The following is a 14,019-nucleotide window of genomic DNA, read 5'->3' on the forward strand; positions in this document are numbered from 1 at the left end:
GGAGAGGAGGTGGCAGATTGATCTTGGAGCTTACTCATTGAGCAGAGGCATGGAGTTGCGTCTCTTGGTCTTCTGCACCATGTTGGCTTGGTTGCGCAGGGAGATGCGGATGCAGGAAGCCGCCAGCTTGCAGGGCTCCCCATCTACCTGCATGGGGATGGCCTTGGACGTGGTAAGAACCACCTGCCGGCACTGATACAGCCGCTCCCCATGGCCACCGACCTGCAAGGCAGCCTGTGAGAGGGTCCAGAGTGAGAGCAGGGCATGGACTGAGGCATGGATGGGGGGAGCACACACTGTCAACACGCTGCAAGTGATCCAAAGTCTGAGGGTCTCAGGCCTGATCTCACTGGGAAGGGATCCACAGAGACCAGAGCATGACTGCACCTCATCTAAACCTGAGAGAGCACTGTGACACAGGCCAGCACAACTGCTCAGGAGAGTACCTGTGGGGCTGTTGGGCTGGCAGTTACCCAGTCAATGGGACCAGTTGCTGCCCTGGCTGCCAGCTACAACCAGCAACAGCACCAACTCACCAGGGATGTCATGGTGAAGCCAATAACTTCAATGCAGCCATCGTCATGGCGCTGTGGCTCGAAGTCGTGGTGCTCCCCAGGGTTGCCCCAGGGCATGGTGCCTGCACAGTACCTGTGAAGGGGTGGTGAGTGATGCCTGGATAGGCACCCCAAATCCAGACAAGGATATGTGACAGGGGGGTGAGGAGCCCAGCACGTGAGGGCAGGTCCTGTGGCTGCTCACCTAGGGATGTTCAGGAAAACCAGGCACTGGGGCTTCAGCTCCTGGATCTTGGAGGTCAGGTCTGTCCCATCGCACTGGAGACAACACAGGGGCATTCAGACTGCCGTAAAGGGGATGCTGGCCTTCCCTAGCCCCTCTGCTCCCTACAGTGACTGTTCTGCAAGCTGATGCTCACTGAAATACACCCTCTCCCAACCCTGAGATACTCAGTGTGCCTCACACCTCCACAGCTCATCCCCCTCCCGGGCCCAGCCCACCCTGTGCACTTACAACCAGCTTGACGTGCTTTGCCAGATCTTTGGAGCTCCCAGCGAGGAAGTCAGAGAAGGCCGTCTGCCAAGGCAAGAGACAGTGTTAGTGCCCACATGTCCCCTGAAATGCCACTGACCTGCAGACCTCAGCTGAAAACCACCTGGTCTATTCCACTCGCTATTTTGCCTACCAAAAACTATGGGCACCTTCAGAAACATGCCCTACGATTCCTTTGTCAGCTCAGCCCTGGCTTTAGGGAAGAGCTGGCAAAGTGGGTCTCCCCCAGTGAGAGACCTGAGTCACAAGAGACCAATTCAGTCTCAAGCCATAATGAAGCACCGTAAAACAGAGTTGATGTGGCCCCATCTAGAGATACCAGGAGAGACAGTTACGTCCTCTGTCATACAGATCCTAGGGTCCCCTTTGGCTCTAACTGCACAGAGAGAAGGGGAGACATAAACAGGAGATGTGAGATGGTACAGAGCAGCACTTGGCCTTTAGAACTGCTCAAATACCCATCACGCTGCCACCTGGGTAAGGAATTATATTGGGGATGGACAACAAAGACAACACTGAGGCAGAGCTCTACAGGTAAGATACAGGAGGGTGGCATAATTAGCCAGAGAGCTGTAACTGGCCCGAGGTATAAAATGAAAGACTAAAGTAGTGCATGGACTCTATGGAAAGGCTTCCTGTTGCTCTGCAGGGGGGCAGCCTGGCTCCCCACAGCTCCAGGGAGGTCCTGCCTGGGTGACCATCCGTGAACCGGAGAACAAGAACAATAGTGGCAGGAGATCAAGACAGCAACAGTACCGTAGGAGCGAGAGCAAGCTGTACTGCCAGCAGCGCTCACAGCCAACGAGGAGCTGCAGCTCCCAGGCTCCAGCCTTTCTCCAGCTTTGGGGGGCTCAGCTCGGGTGCACGTGGAGCCTTGTGTAACTCAGATGAGCAAGTTTAGGGTGCGGACAGGAGTCAGGGCCGTGCCTGTGCTCCAGCTGATGCTATGGCTGCTATGAAGGCATGCCCAGCTATCCTCCACACACTCACCCCAGCATAGAACATTTTATTCCGAAACCGGCTGTTGAACTTCTCCGGGTTGGCCTCTAGGGAAAGGAGAAAGAAGCCCAGGTCATTGGCCTGCACATGGAAATGTTTCACTTGCCAGCTCTCCCCAGACACGGCTCTCCAGCCAGGCTCGGCCAGAAGGCAGCCCCCAGCTCGCTTCCCATGCAGGCACCCCTCGTCCCCCTCTGCAGCCTCCACTTGCTTCTCAGGTTTGCTCCTCCTCCAGCCCTGTCCCTGGGGCAATCCTTTGGGTCGCTTTCCTAAGGGATGCTTTACAGGCCCATCTCTGGGGCACCCCCCCACCACAGACCCTGCCCAAGCCCTGCCACCCCTCCGTACCTCGGGATTCATGGAATTCCAGCGTCACCCGTGCGTCAAAGCCGAGGCTGAAGTAGTTATTAAAGACATCCAAGGGGAGCTGAAATGGAAAGGAGGAATAAGGATGAGGCTGCCAGTGTGTGGCCATAGCAAAGACAAGGCCAAGGCTACTGCAGAGCCGTGTATGGTGCTCATGAGGCTGAGGGAGACCATTTGCCTTCCCCCCAGGAAAATACAGAGGACATAAGCCTGAGATGACAGATTGGTCCCTGGCTCCTAGGGATAAGAAGACACACTCTGCAATCACATTTGTTTCTACTAAAGAAACCATCTCAGAGGCGACTGGGCTTACACTTGATGCAAGCTGTGGTTATAAAACCTCTGGTGGACAGCTAGTGCTGATCTCTATGTGCCTCACTGTGAGTGATGTGGGTCAGAGCCACGAGGAGAGGAGTGGAATTGGAGCAAGGAGAGGGAAAGACCAACCCAATGCTGTAGTCCCAGGTGCTAAGGCTGCTTGAACCAGTGGGAGAAAGAGGAATGCAGGCCCCAGCACAAGGAACAGAGAGGAGATGTCCCACCTTGTCTGCAGCTGCCTCATCCTTCTCCTCAGGGTTTGCATCAGGGTTCGGCTCCACATGGAGGTTCCAGCGATCGAGCTGCACAATGTTCCCATCTTCTACGTGTGACAGGATCTTGGACAGAGGCTCATCCGTGTAACCCTGGTGAAAAACAGAACCTGGCAAGTCTCCTACCTGCCTCCTGCAGAGATGTCCCCAAAGACAGTGGGCTTTGGGAAGACATCCCAGAACAAAAGATGTGGAAAAGACTGACTCTACTTGAATGCACCACAAAGTGGGGACTATAAATACAAAACAATACATCTTCCTTCTAAAAGTCTCCCAAAGTTTAAAATAATGATTGCTTTTGTTAATGTCTTAATAGATTATAATCTAATGCAGAATAATTCAAATGTCACACCAGTGACATTCAAATGGAACTTCTTTGTTGGTCCCTATTTAGGGCAAGTCAAAACACCCAGCCCATGCAAACTCCCACCCATGTGTCTGGAACCAGAGATGAAGCGCTCAGTCCCCCACAGCAACAGCAGGCGCTTGTGCCCATCACTTACCCCACCCCAGTTCATTGTCCTGGCCAAGTCATTCCCCGTCCCCAGAGGTAGGATGGCCACAGGAGGAGGTGGGTTGAGGCGTAACTGGTCCAGAATGGAGAGGATCCAGCCCACCTGCTCAGGCAAGAGCGCAAAGAAACAGTTGGTTATTCCAGGGACTGGCAGGCAAGTCCCACCTCAGAGCACCAGCAATGGTGGAGGAGCAGAGATGGGGACCCCTTAGCCACCACTGAAGCTATTTAGTGTCTTTAGCTCTCCAAACAGGTGCTGTGGGAGATGCCAGTAACCCCAGTGAGGAAACTGGCCCCCAGAACTGTGTGCAGTTCTGGTGTCCCCAACATAAGAAGGACATGGAGCTGCTGAAGCAAGTCAAGAGGAGGCCACGAGGATGATCAGGGGCTGGAGCACCTCCCATACAAAGACAGGCTGAGAGAACTGGGTCTGCTCAGCCTGGAGAAGCTGCATGGAGACCTTAGAGCAGCTTCCAGTATCTGAAGGGGGCCTACAGGGATGCTGGAGAGGGACTCTTCAACAGGGACTGTAATGATAGGACAAGGTGTAATGGGTCCAAACTTAATCAAGGAAGATTTAAGCTGGATATAAGGAAGAAGTTCTTTACTGCGAGGGTGGTGAGGCACTGGAACAGGCTACCCAAGGAAGCTGTGAATGCTCCATCCCTGGCAGTGTTCAAGGCCAGGCTGGATGGGGCATGGAGGAACCTGGTCTAATGAAAGGTGTCCCTGCCCATAGCACAGGGGTTGCAACTGGATGATCTTAAGGTCCTTTCCAACCTAAACCATTCTATGATTCTTAAAAGGGCTGTAAGTACAGACATGCTACAGACTAGCACTCCCTGGAGCCGTGCATGAGGGCCCCACAGTATCCAGTGGCACCAGCTATACCATGGACACTGGATTACAGTGAGGAGGGCTTCTGCTGGCACTGGAAAGGCACAGAGGAGCTGTGGGACTCACCGTGCCATCTCCCCCACAGGCCAGGATCCGGAGGTTGTGGACCTTGCGGTACAGCTCCAGCCTGCAGGGAACAGGGAGGGTGAGGAGGGAAGAGGCACTGAAGGTGTTACAGGCAGCTGCAGGGGGTCTCTGCCCACCCTGCATTCATGCCATGTGTGTGTCTCCCTCCCCACCACCACAGCAGTTCACAGATTAGACCAGCCCTCCATCAGGAAACACTGGCTGATCACAGGGTATCCTCGAGAGGCCTCCCAAAACATGAACTTGGTGGAGGTCTCTCTGCACGAGGGAGCTATGGAGCATCAGGTTTCTACCAGCCATGGGAAGAGCTCTGGGGAGGAATCTCTGGGGCAGGGACGGGGGACAGAAGAGTGCTGCCCCATCAGTACTCACGCCTCCTTGGGTCCACCCTGGCTGAGGTCAAAAACTTGCCGTGGGTTGAGATACCACATGAAGGATTGGATGATCTTGGCTCCCTGTGGGGAGGGGAAAGACTTCAGGTAACAGGGAGCTCCCACTGGGTGGCAGAAGGAGGGGACAGGCCAAGACAATGCTGCTCTCAGGGGATTCAGGCAAAGCCTGGCCCAGGTGGGCACTGCCAGGCAGCAAACTGGCACTGTGGGGGCTGCCTTGCCTCTTCTGCAGCTGAGACATCACTAAAGCTATGATGAGACCCCAGCAGCCAAATGGCAATGCCCTCCCAGAGCTTCCTCCTCAGGGAGATGCAGGACATGGCCATACCTGATTGCCACCGCTCTTGGGGTTCACAAACACCAGCAAGGGCTTCATGAGAGGAGCTGGCATGGGCTTGATGACAAAGGGTTTCCACCTCCCTTCCTGCAAGAGACACTGCAGGTCCTTCAACAAACAGGGAAACACAAACTTCCACCTGAGCTGAGCCCTAACACTGCACAGATCAGGAGTGGGAGGAAGACAACGTCCCAGCCATGCCATAACGTTATAGCTAGGATCTGCCCTGCAAGCAGGCACCCTCCCTCCACCTCAACCTCCTTAACCTCTGCTCAGACACAGCAGAGCCCCTTGTTTCCCAGTTCTGCTCCTTACTGCCCTCCCCCTCCATGCTTCCAAGACAAAGCCATTCCCTGTCCCCTCCTCTCTTACCTCAGCCCCCTTTTTGCTGGATTTCCGCTTGAACGATGTCCTCTTCTTCTTCTTACTTGACTTCAGGGGATTCTGGAGAGAAAAGAAACAAACCCCCAAGTCCTGTGAGGAGCTGCTGGGCAAGCAGGAGCCGTGAAAGAGCCACAGGAGTTGAGGTGCTTTACCTGGGGCCGCCGGACCCGCAGGATCCAGGTGGGAGGAACGACGACAGCAGCGTGAGCTCCCAGCGAGCAGGGCTCTTCGATGTGTTGCAGCATGAAGCAGGAGACTTTGCTGTGATACTGGGGAAGAAGACAGACACAAAACTCAGTTGCTCAGTTTGATGGGGACAGCCACCATCTCCTCCTCCCAGCTCCTCCATGCCAGCGCAGGGAGTGCTGGAGGAAACCATGCAGGAATTTTGTAACGGGAAAGCAATGAATAGGAAGTTTCTCGTAGAAGCTCACAGCTACCACAGTACAGCCTCTCCTGGTAAGAGGAGCTGTCAAGGGCAGGTTGCAGAGAAGCAGCCTGGGGAGTCCCAGCAGAAAGCAGACATCATGAGGTGCAGAACAGGCTGGTTAAGACATTCAATGGGGGCTTTGCTCACCGCTTGCTTGCACCAGGAACAGCTGATGGCTACAATCTCTTTACTGTGGAAGGCAAACTTCTGCTGGAAGCCCTGTGGAGAAAAGGATAAGAGGCTTAGAGAATTCCCTCCCAGCTCTCTACCAGCCAGCAGGACCTTCCCACCACCAAGGGAGATGTTAACAAAGAGAGCATGCCTGCAGCTGGAGCTCGCTGTGTCCCTGTCAGATAGCCCCAACCACCACTATGGCACCAGGGAGGCCAGTGAGCTCTGCAGGGGTGTCCCTATTGCTCAAGGAAAGCATGTAAGGCAGACAGTCCTCTCCAGGACTGATTTAGAATAGTTAGGGTTTGTCCCAGGGGATGAACTTTATGTGGGAAGTACTTATATAGTGCTTCAGTATGCAAAACAGGGCACATGTGTTGGGTTTGCTGTAGGCTACTGCTGCCAAACAGGACTGGTGGGATGTCCCTGGCCCCCAGTCCTGTTCTTGTCCCTGGTTTGACCTTCGCTTTCCCTCAGGCTGAGAAAGAAACCCAAAGCAACAAGAAGGCACCCTCTCACCTTGCCACACTGCCGGCATTTCCCTTCCTGCCGCCTCCGGTGTACCCAGTGATGCCGGACAACAATGGGCTAAAGGGGAAAGGAAAAGAGGAAAAATAACGGAATGCAAGGTCCAATGCGCGAGGGAATGGGGGAACAGGCAGGAGGAACAGAACCAGGCCAACCAGGACCTCTGCTCTTGCAGCAAGCCCACTGCTCACAGGAAACAGCACCAGCCCTCTGGGAGAAGAATGAGGGAGCAAGAGGCCAAATTAAGGTGCTCAAAGAAGGAATTAAAGCCAGAAAAAACAGGAGGGGGAGGAAACTAAAGACTGAGAATCCCACAAAACAAACCCAGTGGAGAGTGGGCACAGGGGAAAGGGGGGCAGGTGTAGGCAGCGTCCAAGGCATATCTCACCTCCCGTACATTCCGGGATCCTGACTCCCTGAAAGAAGGTTTGCAGCGGAAATTTATCTGTAGATTGAACACACGTGAGAGGAATCAGTAAAACCATCAGACCCAAAGGAAACCTATTGGAGTTTACTAGAGCAGGCCCAGAGCCCCTGGAGATACTTGGTGCTTGCTGTGAAACCCCTCACATCTTTCTGTTACTGAGCAAAACAGGACTTGAGGCCCCAAATCACGTCAGTAGATGCTCCTTTTGGTACTGTCTTTCACTACCCAAGAGGATGGGCTGCCCAAGGAAAGGCTGTTACAGCTTTGTAAGCCAGAGAGGGCTTAACAGGTTTTACTCACTTTCTCCAGCTGCTCAATACAGGATGTATGCACTACAATCTTGCAGGCTGCACACTTACGCCTGGAGAGAGGTTTTTGCTGGAGGAGGAGAAAAGAGAAGGAAAAACATGCATATGAATAGCAGTGTTCAGAGGCCAGCAAGCTCAGCCTCCCATCGCACCTCCTTTGTGTATCTCAGGATGCAGAACAAGTCCTGTAGTAGACACAAACTAGACTTCTTGCAAAATAAAGGGATCTAAGTATATGCACAGAGCAGATGCTCTCAGCGCTGGGGCAGAGCAGGGAGGTGGTCTCCTGCTGTCTTGTTCTGCAGTCCTTGGCCTCTTCTGACACTGCCAGAGAGCACCATGGAAGCTGGTCTGGGAGGCACCTGCAGGGCTCCCATGGTAAGGCACAGGATGGCACCAGGGCTCCGTATCCCATACCACAAGCAGGACTGAGCCTGCAAGCTGGGAGGGAGGACTGCAACAACCCCATAAGATCAGTGCTGCCTGCAGGGTCAGGAGGCAGCGGGCCTGGGGCTCCAGTGCTCAGTCTTCTCCTCTATTGAAAGGTTCTGGATTCAGATTGTCCCTTTAAGGGTGTGGGATGCCAACAGCCTCTCCCTGGAATATTATCATACCACCTCTGCAATGAGAACCCACCACAGGGCTGCCACTCACCCAAACTGAGCATCAGCGCTGGCAGAAATAGAGGTCAAAGCCCTCCAGCACACCAGGGCAGGAGGGACACACTCCTCACCTTGGAGCCCCCCACATGTCCCCCAGCAGAGGCCTTCACGGCCTCCCTGCCAGGCAGCAGCACAACCCACATCTGGGGTCCTTGCCAGGGAGGTGTGTGACCACTCACCAGCAGCTTTGCCATACAGTTCTGCTCCCCAACGTAGCAGAAGTCCCCAGAGACATTGGTCTCAAACCAGATGTGCTCCCCATAGACTGCAGTCTCCTGAAAGGCACAAGACAACATGTTTATTTGAGAGCACCCTCCGATGCACACCCAAGCCCCTAAAATGCTTTGTGTGAGGGACAGGATACTGGACACTGCTGGGGGTGAGAGGTTGGAGCTTGGTGTAGACCAGGAGACAAGATGTACAGAACAACCAGGGCCAACATCTGGATAAAGGAACCCTCATGAAGCTGCTGCTGTGTCCCATTTGCTGTAAACGAGGACCCAAGAAAACCAGCTCCAAACCCCACAGTGTCCTGCACAGGGGAGCTGCTTCCATCACCCCCTGAGAGGAGGCACTGGGGCAAATGCCATGCAGGGGACCCTGAAACAGCTTCTGTCCTATGACCTGAGAGTGTAGCTTAAAGTCCACCAGGCTTTGAAAGTGAAGGGGCAGGGGCTTGCTCCTGTTGCTTGGCCTCAACCACCATAAGACCTCGGCTGCCAGGAGCAGAAGAGCTCTCAGTGGAGTAGCTTTGCCACCCTCCCAGGAGCTACATGTGCCTGCACAGCCTCTCTGCAGCACTGCAGGGTGCTGCCAGCAGCACAGATGCTGGCACAAGCTGGTGGCAACGGCAGAAGCCATAAATGTGTCAAAGCCAAAGTCACCTGGGAACCCTCATCCTGCGAAGAGCCTGCTGCTTCTTGGCTGGGAGCCTATTCCATGCAATGCCCAGCAAAACACACTACAACTTACGCTCCAGTCCATAGTGCTCCGTATCTGCCTCTCTGAGTCGCTCCTCAGGGCTAGGGCAGGGTTGGGCTGGGCTACCATGTGCTGGAGGCTGGACTTGGCAATAGCTTTCCTGGAAGACACAGGAGGGCTGGCTATTAGATCAGGGGAGGAGAAACATGTGCAAAGCACAACCTGCTTCTAGAATGGAGCAGAAAAGCATCCTCAGGACCGAGCGGCTGGAAATGAGGGGAACTTCCAGCACTGCTGGCTGAGGAGTACCCGCTCCTGTGGGATGAAGAGGTGCTGTCCGTGTTGCTGATGGCTCAGCACCTTGCACCCAGCAAGAGGCACAGCCCAGGCCAGCTCAGTCAAAACCCTCAGGGATGACAGGTCCATTGCAAAACAGCCCGGGATGCTCCACTGAGCTGTGGTGAAGGGGACAACCCACAGCCCTTTCCCTGCAAGGCTCCCCGCAGCTCTCCCATTCCAGTGCTTTCCAGAGCCTGGGCCATTTTCAGGGACAAGCACAACCAGACAGATAAAAAGCAGTGGTCTGGGGCTAGCGAGCTGCTCCCATGTGTGCAGGTCTGCAGCCCCAGCCCACAGCCAGGCCTGCCACCTCCCTCTCTCCCCAGGCTGGCAGAAGAGGACACCCTGCAGCCCCGGGTTGCACTGAGAGCATCAGAGGCAGCGCTGGCCTAAGTGGGAGATGCTCAGGGATGTGAGCAGCACTGCAAGACACCAGTGGCAGCCAGGGCCAGTAGAACAGACCCTGTTTCCTCCTTCCCCTCTGAGCCTGGGTGCATCCAGCTGCCCCTTCCCGTGGCATCACCATACATACAGCAGCCGGGGGCTCCAGCTATCCAAGGCGGCAGGGCACAGATGCTCCAGTCCCAAGCACTCCGAGAAGCACTCGGCTCCATCTGCCCCCAGCAGCCGCGGGTGCCCGGAGAGCAGCAGCCCGGGCCGGGCAGCATCGCTGGAGCGGCGGCGCTGGCTGAGGCGGCGGTAGCGGCCCGGCAAGCCGTGAGCAGCGCGGCCATGGCTGACCTCGGTGGGCAGGCGGTGCGAGGACGCACGCCGCAGGCAGCGGGGGCCCCGCGACAGCAGCCCAGCCTGCAGCGGCCGGAGCCGGGGCAGCATGGCCAGCCACCTCTCCTCGGCACACCGCTCCTGCCGGCACCGCTCCGCATCATCTTCCAGGGACTCGGATGTGTCCACGCAGGGCATCGCTTCCTCTCCAGTGGGGATGCGGCTGGCCAGCAGGATGGAGGGACCCATCAGATGGGCATCGATGGCTCGCGCACAGCCGCCGGGCTTGGTCTGCACGGCAAAGCGCGGGCTGAGGCAGGGCGGCGTGGTGCTGGAGCGGCGGCGGCGGCTGCGGGGCTGGCCCAGGCAGGACAGGGCTGGCAGCGGGGCTCCGGAGCCACGGCGGCGCTGGGCCAGCGAGGATGAGGGCAGCCCGGCTTGGGAACGCTGCCGGGCTTTGCCCGTGGGCACGGCCACCGCGCTGGCACGGCGCAGCCCCTTCCCACCAAAGTGCCGTCTGAAAAAGGTCTCCATCGCACCCGCTGTTGACAGAGACCGGGAATTAAACAGGCTCCTATGGGAGTCCACAGGCAGGGGGATGGATGGAGACAGAAGGCAGGAGTGGGGGACGTGGCTGGGACCCTTTGCATCCCCTGCTGGGGGATCAGGAGATCCCCTGCATCCCAAGGCACCCATCAGCCCTGGCATCACTCCTGGTGCTGGTCCGCCTGGTTTTCCCATGGGAACTGCTCTGGCTAAACACCAGCCCCATCACATTTGCAGCAAATTGAAACTAAGAGCTCTTGTGAATCCCAGAGAAGAAAACTAAAGTAAGGTAAGAGCAGGAAAGCAGGTAGAGGGAAGTAAAAGCACGACAAGCAGACTTGGTAGGAGTTAGCTGGGAGAGATGGACACTGGAAGAGATGGAGTAGTGCGGTGGAAAATCATCCCGTGTGTCCTGCGCAAAACTTCCCCCTCCTGATGAAAGAGCCTTACAGGGGCTCTCGAGCTTCCCCTGCCCAGCCCTCAAAGCTTGACAGGCAGCCTGGACATTGCAGCAGTCCATGGAAAGCCCGGGGCCACGAGTGGATGGTGCTGTAGCAGTTTCAGCACTGGCAGCTCGGCATGCAAAACTGGAGTGGAAGAGGCTGAATCTGGCTCTCTCCAGTGCTAGTGCTTCACTTCCCACCCTCCAGCCACCACCTCTCGACAGCCACTAAACAGAGAGGATTTACTCAAGAAATACCCCACCAAGACAAGGCACCTGGGTCAGGGCAATCCCAGGCACGGCTACAGGTTGGGCAGAGAAGAGATTCAGAGCGGCCCTGCAGAGAAGGACTTGGGGGTGCTGGTCAATGAGAAAATGAACATGAGCCGGCTTCAGAGTGCACGCGCAGCCCGTAAAGCCAACCATATCCTGGGCTGCATCAAAAGGAGCGTGACCAGCAGGTCGAAGGAGGTGATCCTGCCCCTCTACTCCGCTCTTGTGAGACCTCACCTGGAGCATTGTGTGCGGTTCTGGTGTTCTCAACATAAAAAGGACATGGAACTGCTGGAACAAGTCCAGAGGAGGCCACGAGGATGATCAGGGGCTGGAGCACCTCCCATATGAAGACAGGCTGAGGAAGTTGGGGCTGTTCAGCCTGGAGAAGAGAAGGCTGCATGGAGACCTCATTGCAGCCTTCCAGTACCTGAAGGGGGGCCTATAGGGATGCTGGGGAGGGACTCTTTGTCAGGGACTGTAGTGACAGGACAAGGGGTAATGGGTTAAAACTTAAACAGGGGAAGTTTAGATTGGATATAAGGAGGAAGTTCTTTCCTGTTAGGCTGGTGAGGCACTGGAATGGGTTGCCCAGGGAGGTTGTGAGTGCTCCATCCCTGGCAGTGTTCAAGGCCAGGCTGGATGAAGCCTTGGGTGGGATGGTTTAGTGTGAGGTGTCCCTGCCCATGGCAGCGGGGTTGGGTCCTTTCCAACCCTAACTATTCTGTGATTCTAAGACCCACGGTTTGGTAGAAGCAAACTTCTGGCTCTTCAATTGTTCCCAAGGCAAGGAACTGGCTCATGGCAGCCTGCAGGCACACACAAGCCACCACCATCATTATCAACAATGGCTCCTCTACCCATCATGAGGGTACGGGCAATGCTGCTCATCATCACACTAAGATTGCCATCTCTTCCACTTGCTTCTACCTTATGCTCTTATACACACTTGCTTGCAGCAACACCAGAAGACCTTCAGAATAACACCCTGAGCCAAACCTCCACTGCTCCGAGGCCCACACAAACAGGAAAATTTGTCAAAGCTTCCCTTTTCCTTTGGGAACTGCATGTAAGATGGGATGTGTGTTATTTTCTGGACGACCATTTGGAGCTTTTGCTTAGTGCTTGTAGGACAAACAACCCACTGGGCTTTTTAGATGACTTTTAGATGACTTTTTATATGACTTTTAGAGTCATCTTTTAGATGACTACAAAGCTGAGTTTGTACTTTTGGAAAAGGCCAGGCTTGGTTTGCTCTCCTCCAGCCTGGTAGGCAGGGAAGCCAGCTCTTTAGTTTCTACAGTCTCATTGCCAAGCCTGTGCTCAGTAACAGAGGCCAAGGAGGAATGGCAGGACAGCAATGCCCTCCAGAGCACCTAAAACCTGCTTGAACTGAGCGCAAAACCAAAGTGCCACCTCCTCGGAGGGGTTTCTCCAGTCTCAGCACAGCAGCAATGCAGGTCCTTGGTCACCAGCAGGTTATCTATCACCCCACTGAGGCCCATGCAGCTTCGCAGAGGCCACGTTTTGCTGTTCACTCTGCTTCCAGCCTATCCCTGACACTGCAGCGCTCCATTCCTGCCCCTTCTCCCCATTACCTGCAGGGTGATGCCCAGCAAATTGCATCATCACCAAAAGGTGTTTAAAATTGTCTGAATAAATAAAACAAGTTAAAAACCCAAGAGAGAACACTGCCTGGGTATGGCACGCTGCAGCAGACCCTTTTTGGCCAGCTTTAGCTGCCGGGGGAGATGTACTGTCCAACTACATCCCAAATGAGCCGAACAGATGCTCCCTCCTGCCCCACATATTCCACTAGCATGAAGCTGCTTGCTGAGCTGCTGCCATGGGCAGGAAGATCTCTCAACACAGCTTCCTTCCTTTTTGCACCACAGTCTTGTGAAGAAATCTGCTAGAACAGCTTGACATTTATGTTTGAGTACTTGCTGATCAAGGCCCTTTTTATCTTCAGGGCTGTCTGCAAGTGACACATGGGCTCACACTCTGGCCACCAGTCTTTAAGGTTATTATGAGGCAACCCATCTGACGGCAGCACATGACAGCTCGGATATGATGGGTGAAGATATCCTAATCTCTCACAACTCACTTCCAATCTGAGCTCCAAATGGTGCACTGCAGGTGCTGAGAGCTGCTGCTGCTGGAGCAGATGGACAGACTGCTGGGGGTGCCCAGGGTCGATCTGTATCAGCAGAGCTGCATGCAAAACAACCAGGGAACCAGGTACTGGGTGGAGAGTAGCCTGAGAGGAGCTAATCCCTGGAAGCCCCTAGCCTAACGCCAGCACATCTCTGGGATCTCCACTGTTTGTCACTGAGACAAGATGGAGAAGAGCCATCATCCATGGCTGCTCTTCAGATGGCATCACTCAGCTCAGTTGGGTAAGGAGGCTGGACGGAGGCAGCCTGGCATCTGGAGGGTGGCAGGGAAAGGAAGTACTGCTGCATGCACTAGGGTATCAGCTCTACTTACAAGCAGCTATGCACTATCATTTCAATCTCCTGTGAATGAGGAGTAGCTCTGGTCTGCTCGTGATCTGCAGTCAGAGCTCGTGGGAGGTGATTTATCTCTCACCAGACCCCTCAAGATCCTCATTA

The 14,019-nt window shown here is 55.1% G+C and overlaps 1 protein-coding gene across 7 annotated transcripts in view; it reads right to left on the minus strand.

Moving 5' to 3' along the window:
* The window catches only part of DGKZ (diacylglycerol kinase zeta), a 43,724-nt gene that overhangs the window by 14,015 nt on the left and 15,690 nt on the right, over positions 1–14,019 (minus strand). For 3 of the 7 annotated variants that reach the window (XM_065686326.1, XM_065686328.1, XM_065686327.1), the window contains exons 2-20: positions 9,133–9,241; positions 8,340–8,435; positions 7,491–7,568; positions 7,152–7,208; positions 6,755–6,823; positions 6,212–6,283; positions 5,787–5,903; positions 5,623–5,694; positions 5,242–5,358; positions 4,894–4,976; positions 4,501–4,561; positions 3,527–3,640; positions 2,976–3,116; positions 2,416–2,494; positions 2,059–2,114; positions 1,030–1,092; positions 760–833; positions 537–648; positions 35–234 (exon numbers count right to left, since the gene is read on the minus strand). In XM_065686326.1, coding sequence (XP_065542398.1) covers positions 35–234; positions 537–648; positions 760–833; positions 1,030–1,092; positions 2,059–2,114; positions 2,416–2,494; positions 2,976–3,116; positions 3,527–3,640; positions 4,501–4,561; positions 4,894–4,976; positions 5,242–5,358; positions 5,623–5,694; positions 5,787–5,903; positions 6,212–6,283; positions 6,755–6,823; positions 7,152–7,208; positions 7,491–7,568; positions 8,340–8,435; positions 9,133–9,210 — 1,739 coding nt within the window. In that variant the 5' untranslated portion in view covers positions 9,211–9,241. Of the gene's footprint in view, positions 1–34; positions 235–536; positions 649–759; positions 834–1,029; positions 1,093–2,058; positions 2,115–2,415; positions 2,495–2,975; positions 3,117–3,526; positions 3,641–4,500; positions 4,562–4,893; positions 4,977–5,241; positions 5,359–5,622; positions 5,695–5,786; positions 5,904–6,211; positions 6,284–6,754; positions 6,824–7,151; positions 7,209–7,490; positions 7,569–8,339; positions 8,436–9,132; positions 9,242–9,952; positions 11,502–14,019 lie in introns of those variants that run through there. The other 4 variants (XM_065686329.1, XM_065686323.1, XM_065686325.1 and 1 more) reach the window with 4 other exon arrangements.

This window comes from Lathamus discolor, chromosome 6 (genome assembly GCF_037157495.1).
Source record: "Lathamus discolor isolate bLatDis1 chromosome 6, bLatDis1.hap1, whole genome shotgun sequence".
Classification (NCBI taxonomy): domain Eukaryota; kingdom Metazoa; phylum Chordata; class Aves; order Psittaciformes; family Psittacidae; genus Lathamus; species Lathamus discolor.